The 11,452-nt window shown below is 41.2% G+C and overlaps 1 protein-coding gene across 2 annotated transcripts; it reads left to right on the top strand.

Annotated features, from left to right (window-relative positions):
• Positions 1 to 436: 436 nt before the first annotated feature.
• Positions 437 to 11,115, top strand: ZNF24 (zinc finger protein 24). Of its 2 annotated transcripts, none has more exons than XM_060613619.3 (4): positions 437 to 561; positions 2,511 to 3,011; positions 3,260 to 3,407; positions 5,548 to 11,115. In XM_060613619.3, the coding sequence occupies exons 2-4, from the start codon at positions 2,592 to 2,594 to the stop codon at positions 6,084 to 6,086; spliced, it is 1,107 nt and encodes a 368-aa protein (XP_060469602.1). In that variant the 5' UTR covers positions 437 to 561; positions 2,511 to 2,591; the 3' UTR covers positions 6,087 to 11,115. The 2 variants fall into 2 exon arrangements, with proteins under 2 accessions (XP_060469602.1, XP_060469603.1); XM_060613620.3 differs by lacking the exon at positions 437 to 561 and adding an exon at positions 947 to 1,290.
• Positions 11,116 to 11,452: the final 337 nt, after the last annotated feature.

Here is an 11,452-nt window from a genome sequence, read left to right as displayed (position 1 = left end):
GGAGCCAAATCTTGTTTCCCCCTTACTAGTTATGAGCTGTAGGCAAGTTACTTACTTGTGTCTCAATTATCTATCTCAGCTGTGAGATGGGGATAATAAAAGTTCCTACCATGATACAGTTGTTGTGAAATGACAATATATGTGGCTGGTACAACGTAGTAAGCATTCTTAAATACTAGCCTTTATTACTTCTTTCAGAGGGCTACTGCGAGGATCACATGAGATAATAACTCCTGTGACACGGGTTATGAATCCGTAAAGACTATCTTAATGGCAGAATTCTCCCTTTCTTTTCCTTGTCTCTTAAACGGAACACAGAACTCTGGGCTATCCGAGTAGAGGCGCCAGGCCAAGCGCAGTCTCAAAGCGGTCATTGTCGTCGCACCGCCCCTCCCCCGCCCGGAGCCCATCTCCATGGCAACGCGGGGCTTCGCCTCTCCCCGCCTCCTGGGACCCGCAGACCGGAAGCAGTCCGTGCCGGGGGCTTCTGGGAAACGGCTTGTGAGCGGCGTTTCTGCGTCTGCTTTGGACAGCGAAGCTGCTGCGGATCCCGAGTCGGAGGTTTGCGAGAGAATGGGGGAAGGGCGTGAGGGGGACGCTGGGCTAAGGGGCTGCAGTCCTTTTGGTAGGAGACAGAAAAGAAGCCTGGCGGGGACCTTCCTCGGCTTGCCGGGAGGCGCGGACAGGCCGCTGTCTCCGTATACAGCAGTTGGGGGTCTGGTAGAGGTACATGGAAAGTCAGATTGGGCTTTCAGTACCATCGGAGAGTCCTCCATCCCCTGTGTCCTCCGCGACCCTCGCCTTTCCCCCCTCCCCCCTCGGCCGGTTTTGTTCTATTTCGAGGCCTGGCGTCTCGCGGAGGGTTCTGGGACTCATTTTGGGCGGAGGTGGGAGAGGGCGGGCCTTGCGCGGGGGCTGTCGGGGCTTGTAGTACCGCCGGACGCGGGCGGAAGTGCCGTGGCCCCGACGTTGTTGGGGCAGTGTGGCCTTCGGTCATCCGAAATCCGTCGCGGCCCCGACGTTGTTGGGGCAGTGTGGCCTTCCGTCATCCGAAATCCGCCGCTGCTAGTGCGGCGAAGAGGGGCTGGGGGACGTCGGGGCGGGGTTTGCAGCGGAACTCTGCCGGAGTGAGGCGAGGAGATCACCTGGGACTCGGCTCCCCGCCCAAACACTAGGGATCGCGGGCCTGCCCACCTTGTATCTCCTTCACGGCCCAAGGGCCGGCTGCAGTAAGAGAACGTAAAAGGAAGATAAATTTCTTTTCTATAGAATGATTGAGCCTCTGATAAGGTAGGATCCTGGAATAGGAACCAACTCGTCTGTTGGCTAAACCCTATTTAGAAGGCCGCCACACTCCAGAGTACTTAATTAAACCTGTCTGCATTACTTGTCTGTGATAAGGTCTTTTGTGATAACTAGACTCGTGAGGGTTACAAGAAGTTTTTTGAAACCATTGGTTTTCAGATTCTGGCCCTCAGTAGATACATTGAGTAGCTGCGTGGTTCATTCCTAGTATGTGTTGTAAACAATGGCATGGGCATGACTGTGCAAATACAAGGAAAGGATCAGAAATAGCACAAGATTTCCCTGAAGGTAGAAGCTGGGGAAACAGTGAGTCATCCAGTGAGCGATGATGACTCTGGGCCACTGCAAGAAGTTAAGATGTTATGAGAGTACCTTTTATTCACTGAGTTTGCTGTGATTAATGCCGGTCATTACAGATTTAAATGTAGTTCTGGGGGTGGTGAGTGGCTGAATATTTGCATTGCGTGGCATCTAGTGGTTAGTTTTTTCAGTATTGATCTGTTACTGAGCAAGTGGATATTTTTTCACATATATTTTGAGTTCAGGGAGTTCTTAAAAAATATTTCTGAACTCTTAAAAAACCTAACCATTAAAAAATATTTTCTTAAGAAAATTTTAAGCAGATAACAGAAAAGCAGTCCTTGCTTTTGAGTTGACCTACAGGTGTCCTGAGTTGCAAATAATGTGTTCCAGGGTCAAATGCATTTAGAAAACATTGAGTTGGACTGGTTCTTACTTGGATTCTTTCGATTAATGAAATAAGGTTTGTTGATTTAGTGGGTCACAGCTTGGCAAACTTTTTCTAAAGGGCCAGGTAGTAAATATTAGGTTTTTCAGACTATGTAGTGTTTGTTGAAACTGTTCAACTTTTATCACTGTAGTGTGAACTGTCAGCAAATACATAGAATTATTTATGGACGCAAACATTTTAATTTTGTATTATTTTCACATGTCATGAAGTATTCTTGTGGTTTTTTTCAACCATGTAAAAATGTGAAAACTATTCTTAGTACAAACATTGTACAAAAATGGGCAACAAGCCACGTTTGGCTGTGAGCTGTAGTTTGCCAACTTCTGGTGTAGGTTATTGATTGGAATTTTTAATCTGGTAAGAAAAACAAATATCTTTTACTTCCTTTATCAGCACATGTTCAGATTCTTAGGATATTTGGTAGTTGATGTATTTTTTTTTCCTTGTGCCTCAGGAGAGCCTGTGAAGAAAGCGGTATTTCCCTGAGGCCTGTATCCTGCCTTGATTGACTTTTCTTGAAGTATTATAAATCAGGATGTCTGCACAGTCCGTGGAAGAAGATTCAATACTTATAATCCCAACTCCAGATGAAGAGGAAAAAATACTGAGAGTGAAGCTGGAGGAGGATCCTGATGGTGAAGAGGGATCGAGCATCCCCTGGAACCATCTTCCTGATCCAGAGGTTTTCCGACAGCGATTCAGGCAGTTTGGATACCAGGATTCACCTGGGCCCCGTGAAGCTGTGAGCCAGCTTCGAGAACTTTGCCGTCTATGGCTCAGACCAGAGACACACACAAAAGAACAAATCTTGGAGCTGGTAGTGCTGGAGCAGTTTGTTGCCATCCTGCCCAAGGAACTGCAGACCTGGGTTCGAGAGCATCATCCGGAGAACGGAGAGGAGGCAGTGACAGTGCTGGAGGATTTAGAGAGTGAGCTAGATGACCCTGGACAGCCGGTGAGTCTTATTGTGTCACTCTCCTGGGGCAGAAGCACTGGCATAGCAGTAGGCAGGGCTGCTGAGTTCATTCCACTCAACTAAGTTAGAATTATGTGTATTCCTCCCGCCCCTGCACTGCTCCCCTCTGGCTATGCTAGGTCATATAGATCACCGCACTATATGTTTTGTATGGGTTCTCTTATGTGTTTTTAATTCTCAATCTCATCAGATTCCTTCTCAGCTGAGCCAGACTTTATTTTTTCCAGGTTTCTCTCCGTCGACGAAAACGGGAAGTTCTGGTAGAGGAGATAGTATCTCAAGAAGAAGCTCAGGGATTACCAAATTCTGAGCTGGATGCTGTGGAGAACCAGCTCAAGTGGGCATCCTGGGAGCTCCATTCCTTAAGGCACTGTGGTGAGGACCAAAACTTCAAGTGGGCTGGAGGGTGAAAGAGTGTGGGCCTTTTGTCCAGAACTCTTTGGACAAAAGGGGATAGGGAATAATCACCTTAACCTAATTTTGTACACATAGACAGACTGTGTATACAGTCAACAATTGATTTGTGGGCCCTCAGGTCTTTTAATCTTAGACATTAACGTCATCATCCTTTTCTTCCCTTTTACCTCTTTCTTGAAGATCTCCCCATTTCAGATTGGCATTTGCCTTATGTTGAGCCAGCACCCACCTGTAGATGAGGTCCCTCTGTTTCAGTATTGTTTACTTGCCATCTGTTTCACATCCTTTCAATCTCCTGCCTAATCCTATTGGTATAATAAGCTTAGATGAAGCCTCTTCAAATCTACCTATTCTTTTTGTAGCCACCGCTGAAGTCTTTTCTAAATTTTTAGCCATTTTTTTTTCTCTAACATCCTGCCTAGAGTCTTTTTTTTCTAAGAAGCATCTTTTGTAGAAATGGTATTTGGGTAAAACTCTTCACCTTTTCTAAGTATTTATGCAGAAATAGGCTCCATAGCTAAAATATGCTTTAAGTACAGAAGAATTAAATAAAGAGCTCAGATTTATAACAAATCGCTTAAAACTAGTCTTTGCAGTATATTGGCAGTTGACACCACATACTTAGTATACTTTGATACAACCTAGTATATTCCTAAAACTGCTGGATTCTTTTTCATATTTGTTTTTGAGATTGCTTTGGGAATCTTTCCTTGAGGTAGTTGTAGGTAACGCTGGTGTGTGCCACAGATGGAGGCTCATCAGGTTTTCTTCCCATCTGAGGGGACTCTCGAGAGGGAGAGAGAGGGGAGGGAGAGGGAGAGCGAGATCCCAGTGCTCGTGAACCAGAACTGATGGGGTGGGGCTGACGTCTGCTGAAAACCGTTAGTTTTACATGTTTCATGGGACATTGTTCTCTGGAATGAAATTTGAGAACCACTATCCTTGGTCATTGGGGGTGGCATTTTCTTGGGTAGAAAATTTCTCCCCTGCCTGAGTTTTAGAATAACTTTCCCTTGCTTGTAAATAGCTTCATTTCAGCAGTCTAGTCTTTACGACGCTTGGGAACTTATTTCTGTGCCATTTGTCCCCACATAACTTTAACACTTGCTTCTCCGTTGTTCATGTCTCCAGGCCTCCCTGACCCCCTGCAACCCTTCAGTCTTTCTGTTAGTCTTCTCTCTTGACTTTATCCCTTTCTTCATCATTTATTATAGACTTGCTCACTGTTTATTTTCTAATTGTTGCTGCTCACCCTGTAGTAACTGTTTGTACTCTGACAGGCTGGAAGTTTCAGGACAGTCTTTAAATATACTGTGTCCTGCGGGTGGGTGATACTACCTCATGTTGGTAATTAATTCAGGCTTTTGTTTCACTAGACTTACCTAACTGAGGCTTAAAAATAATAATTCACCTAACTAAGTACCATGGCAAATACCAAGTAGGGTATTTTACAGGAAAACTTTCATTTACTAAGGGCCTGTTAAATGTAAGTGTCATGTCCTGAGTTAACAATACCCTCAGCTCCTATTACCCTCAGTCTCTTATTACGACATCTTCTGGGTTCTGCTCTTAGTGTAGTGTTGGCCATGACCTGCCTTATCTTGCTCATTTCAGAAATAGTCACTTTTTGCCAGATCGCTTATTATTTACACCATCATGATTTGGTGTAATTTCTCCTTTTCTCAAAGCAAAAGAATATTACAAGGATTTCCCAACGGGCAATTTTTATATTTCTTACGAAATTTCATCCAGACCTAGCTGCAGCACTTTGTCTAACAATCATATAGAATCTGCCACATCTTTCTGCCCTTTGTTTTCTGACGAGTGTTGTAAAGCACACTTGCTTCTGTTACCACTTTTATTCAGATAGAACATTTTAGTTCTTCACTATGGGAGCATGCCATTACCCCCTTAGCCTCAGAATCAGTCATTTAATTTCCTTTTTTGGAGTAGGCAACCTTAACACTGGTTTTCAGGTTGCTGTTTATAGATGAATGCAAGCTCTTTACTTTTAGTTCACATTTACTAAAGTTTTCTTCAGGTCTCTTCCCTCCCAGAATAGGAAATGAGTGATATTTACATTTTGTCTCTATTTCAGATGATGATGGTAGGACTGAAAATGGAGCCCTAGCTCCAAAGCAGGAGATTCCTTCAGCGGTAGAATCTCACGAAGTTCCAGGCACTCTCAATATAGGTGTTCCTCAGATTTTTAAGTATGGAGAAGCCTGTTTCCCCAAGGGCAGATTTGAAAGGAAAAGAAACCCCTCTCGAAAGAAACAACATATATGTGATGAATGTGGAAAACACTTCAGTCAGGGCTCGGCCCTCATTCTCCATCAAAGAATCCACAGCGGGGAGAAACCCTACGGATGTGTTGAATGTGGGAAAGCGTTCAGCAGAAGTTCTATCCTCGTGCAGCACCAGAGAGTCCATACTGGAGAGAAACCCTACAAATGTCTTGAATGTGGAAAAGCCTTTAGCCAGAATTCTGGGCTGATTAATCATCAGAGAATCCATACTGGAGAGAAACCTTATGAATGCGTTCAGTGTGGGAAATCTTACAGTCAGAGCTCAAATCTTTTTAGACATCAGCGAAGACACAATGCAGAAAAACTTCTGAATGTTGTGAAAGTTTAAGAAATTACAAAAAAAAATCAGCACTCAGGTCTTTTTCTTCAGAAATGAAGACAAAATTAAAAACATGAAATGATACATAATAGTTTTATTTCCCTACATAGACGGTTAGAAAATCCACTGGGAAATGTAGAAAATCTTCACCCACCATTATTTTATTTTACCGTGAAAGAAATGATATCATACCTGCCTAGAAACTGAAATTTTAAACTTAATTCAGGTGTTAATGCCTAAATCTTCCATGTGATGTTTATATTCTTATTATTTTTCCAAATAATGAACTACCTGATTCTTTGTCCCTTAAAAGTTTCTTTTTTAGACAGACATTGTTTCTGTGTTGATCATTGAAATGTCTTTGCAAGGATACATTCCCTTCTACATTAAAAGGCAACGTAGGAATTACAAAATCTGAAAACCTAAACCATTTTTTAAAAATGTACCCTTCTGCTTCCTTTTACCTAACTTGGATATGCATTCAGAAAATAGAAGATAAAGGATGACCAAAAGCCTCAAAGTAAAATGAGCCTTAAAACTCAGATGAGAAGTGATGGTGATAAAACATCAAAAGTGAATGGGACACCTAGATTGGGGAAGATAAAACAAATACCATGATCCAGGAATTGAAGTATATCAAGAATTTATCTCCATTTAATTATCTGCCTGCAGGAAAACTCAAAACACACTTACCTTGTCTGTAATTTGAAGGCATCCTGCTAATGAGAATGTTCTGTGTTATCGGTAGAAAGTGGACAGTGAACAATAAGCAGTTGTAAACTACAAGAGTAGAAATCTTAACACTAGGGAGGAATTTGTAGTGAACAGCAGTGTTGAAGGGCAAATGTAAACAGAAGGGTAATGGTCTGTCTTGGCTTTTAGAAAACAAAAGAGACTTGAAGATCTAATTTATTTTGCCTTTCTTTTGGTGAAGGACAGAAATGTCCATGACAGGTGGGCAACAAGTATCAGGTTGGCTGTTTTATTCCTTTGGTACAAAAGGGTTGCACAGCAGGCTAACAAAGCAGCCATGCATTTATTATTAAACATTTTCTACCGACGAGGCACTGTGCTAGATACTGTAACCCTACCATGGGTAGGTAGATGTTTCTTCCACTGTAAATCATCGGGGGTTTGGTCTAAAGCTGTTTCATGTGAGTGAGCTGTTTCCCTCCATCGGAGCAGTCCTGGGGGAGGTCACCTCTGAGATTCCCGGAGCCATAGTCCTCCTACCAGGGTGTTGTCTTTGGGGGAAAGGAAGACTCAGCTCAGAGAGCTGGCCAGCTCTCCAGCAATCATCAGAGGTGAGTCCAAGATACTCCATCATGGTTTGGAGGTTTGTGGGTCTTTTAAAAAAACTAATCAATCTCTAGTAGCATTGAGGTTGTACTTACATGTTAAGTTGAATGGATTGTTCTATTTAAAAAATAATAGGTTATTAACAACTAGTTTATTAACTATCAGAATTGATTGAACTATTTTTTTTTAATTTTAAGTCTTAACACATTTTAAAAAATGTATAAAAGTAATACATTGTAGTAGTAGGCTTATATACTCCTTGGCTGAGAATCCCAAGTACTGTGGTTTTACTGTTTAGTGGCAAACTCTGGAAGTTAAAGTATAGAATATGAGAAAAGGCTTTTTTATAGTGGGCATTAATTGTGTGGAAAATGACCCATGTGAATAAAAAGATTTCATAGTTCCAGAGATTTTGGTTACATCTGGTGCTTGGATCAAATTTAAATGGAAGGTGAGATTTGCATGAGCCTGTTAAAAAGCATAGTAATAAATGCAAGGCCAGCTGGTGGTAAAGTGAGGCAGAATGGAGCTTGTTTATAGATTTTCTGATAACAATTAATTATAAGAAATGTGCTTTATAGATTAAGATTTATTGAAGTATAAATATGTAGTAATGATATAATGTATTTTAAGTTATACAAGAAAATGTAGGGACTTTTGTTTGGGTCTTTTTCTCTTTGTGGCTGAGAGGAAACAAGTCAATGTCCAATAAAGCTATAAACTCCTCCGCTCTAAGATAAAATGATCTTGAGTTGATTTATTTATTTATAACTGGCTTCTTTCCAAGTAGGTTTTGAGGTGGCATATTTTTAATACTTCTGCTGAGATGACAGAATTCTTGTATCAGAGTAGGTAAGAAGGGAGCATCCTCTCAGTGGCTAGAATTTCACCCCGTTTTTTAGATCTTACCTCTTTTGCATATATAAAGAAACTTCCCTGTGGTACATTTGTCATAAATGCCAAAGATGTTTGGTATAACGTCAGAGCTTAGAAAAAGCAGTGTTAGACTTGGCAAATACAAGTTTGTCTTGCCAGCTCTGATCCCTGTGTGTTGTTTAGAAAGGATTCTGAGGCGAAGGCAAGGCTCTGTGGGGAAAATGGGCTGGACCCCAAAAGACTGGATTAGGGTGTAAGGGAAAAGGAAGCAGCAGTCTGTGTACTCATCATCTTCTGTTAGTCCACGTCCCCACTAGACAACTTGATTTAAGATTGCTATTCAGTGATTTATTATTTCGGATATTCATGTATACCCACACAGATAATCCTGGTTAGCAATTCTGGGGGCTGGCCAGCCTCCGATGAAGTGACCTGGCAGTCGCCAAGCAGCGCCATCTGTTTGGTTCTTAAAAGAGCAGTCATTGTTAACGGCATGCAGGCCGCCGATAACTGCCCAATGGCTACTGAGCATTTGCTCATTATTGCTGAATTTCCTGCTGGTTTTCTTGGAGGTTAAACTCCCCACATCCACACCCAGTTGGTATTCACTCGATCGTTGAACAGTATGTTGAACAGTATGTTTATCACGTTGGTGTGAATTGAAGGGAGGGTTGTGTGGAAAGAATCTGCACTCCAGGCAGTGGGTCAGTCGCTATGCCTCTCTCACTTAGATTTGTAGTCAAGGAAAGGGAGATTCAGAGATTTTGTGACTTGCATGTGGCCAATTAGAGTTAAAACTCAAATGTAGTTCCGTGAACTTACAGGAATATATATTTTTTCACAGTGTAGTGAGTGACGGCTGTTAAACCTTGATTGATAAATCTGCTTTTTTATGGTTAACAAATTTGGAAGCTTATTAATAAACATATTCATTTGCATTTTCTACAGTACAGAAATGTTAAATGAAAAAGGACATTCCTTTTCACAGTCTACTCAGAAGGAATAATTACTTGGTTTGCTATTCTTCCGGACTTAGGCAAATACATATTTAAGCAAACGTGTTGATAGTTGACACTTGTGGTTGCTGTGTGCGGGCACTGTTGGAAGCGCTTTACCACGGATTAACTCTTAGCCCTCACAGCAGCCGTATGAGGTAGGTGCCTATCCCCATCTTACACGTGCTGCACTGAAACTCGCCTCCCCTCCCACTAGGATGTAGACCTGCTTTTTTATGGCTACATACCGTTCCTCTGCATGAATATACTGGAATTTGTTTAACCAGCCCCTTCCTGATGGAAAATAAGTTCTTTCCAATTTTTTAATTATGGCTAAAGGCATAGTTATTAACATTCTTACCCACGTATTTTGCTGCCTGTGTGGATATTTCTGTAGGATAAATAGCTAGAAATAGATTTCTTGGGTCAGAGAATGTGCACGTTTAACATTTTGGGAAATATCACCAAAAAGATGGTACCAATTTACAACTCCATCAACTGAGTGCCTGTTTGCCTGCACTTCCACCCACCCCGAATCCTTAAATACTTTTAGCATTCTGGTGGGCAGAATTTTTCTTTTTGTTAATAAGGGGGAGCATCTTTTTATGTTTATTGGCCATTTGCATTTCCCATTGTGAACTGCCTTTGTCCATTTTTCTTTTTTTAATTAATAAATGACTACCATCTCATTTTATAAAACTTAAATGATACACAACTAGAAGAGCAAAGAGAGACCCTTTTTTTCCAGTGCTTCCAGTCTCATTCCACTGTCTAGTTTCATATACCTCCATCTAGTTCCCTTTCCATACATTTCCATATGAGTATACATACACATATAAATGCTATTTTTACATAAATAAGATCATGTATATGATTTTTCTGCAGTTTGCCTTTTTTTTTTTTTTTTTTTTTTTTTGCGGGAGGGGCAAGTGTGTCAGAAACAAATCCTTAGGTCTTTAAATTTCTTTAATGGTTGATTTGAATAGGATCCAGTACTATGAAAATCCTGTTATTTAACTATTCCCTTATTTTGTCTCTTGCTATTACACTGCCAAAGTAAACATCTTCTTCATACATTTTTGTGCATGTGTGTGAATTTCTTTCGGATGGAGTTGTATGAGGTGGATTATTGGGTCAAAGGATGTGCTTCCTGATAGACCCATCTTAGCCTTTCCAAAGGTCTTCATAACTTTTTATTTTCACCAAATGTATGGAAAGTGCTCATTTCCCCACACAGCCTTACCTACACTTAATAATTTTTTTTATCTGATGGGCAAAAGAATAAAAAATCATTTTGTATTTCCCTGATTAATGGTGAGGATGAGGTTATTTTCATAGTTTATTGGCCATTTTTATCATGGACTGTTCATATCCTTTACCTGTTACAGCTTTTCTATTGGGTTATGTGTGGATATATGTTGTTGGGTCTTTTGTTGTTGTTGTTCAGCATCTCTTTCCCCATCCTCTGGTAACAGAATCCTTATTTATTGTGGGGAACCCATTCCCTGTGGCTGAGATGAGTACATGACCAGGTCTGGCCTTCCTGAGTCCTTCAGCTTCTTAGCCACAGTGATTAAAGAGTGGGCATGTAACTCAAGCCAGGCTAAAGCGAGCTCTCAACAGAACTTCTGCTGGAACTCTTGGAAAGAAGGCTCTACAGAGATCCCACGAACTAAGGACCGTAAGCCTGAATTTACACCATGTGGAGAGAGTCTGAGGAGAAATTCAGAGGCTAGCAGAAAGGAATGAGAACTAAGTTCCGATGTCATTTTTCTGGAGGCCCTAGATCCAGCTGTGCCTAAAGCCTGCCCTACCTCCGAACTTTAAAGTTTTGTGAGCCAATAAAGTCCCTTTCTTGTTTAAAATAACTGAATTGGGTTTCTGTCCTGATTAATATAGGTTATTTGTATTTTCTTATTGATTTGTAGAAAAGCTTTGTAATTCTAAATTCTAGACTTAACACTTTATGCATTATATAGGTTAATAAAATTAGCATGGCCTTCCATGACTTGGCCTTTGTCAACTTCTGCCATTTGTTACTCCACTCTCTCTATACCACACATAACATTTTACATTCCAACAGTATCTAAACATTGGTGTTGGGAATGTTTGTGGATGAAAAGCTTTTCACACAGTTGTGTCTTTGGCATTTATTTTCCATCCTTTGTACAGATTTATTAACCTGGGACTCAGACTGGGGACTAC

Source organism: Panthera onca, chromosome D3, assembly GCF_046562875.1.
Source record: "Panthera onca isolate mPanOnc1 chromosome D3, mPanOnc1 haplotype 2, whole genome shotgun sequence".
Lineage (NCBI taxonomy): Eukaryota > Metazoa > Chordata > Mammalia > Carnivora > Felidae > Panthera > Panthera onca.
The sequence above is the reverse complement of the archived record's forward strand: the minus strand, read 5'-3'. Positions and strand labels throughout refer to the sequence as shown.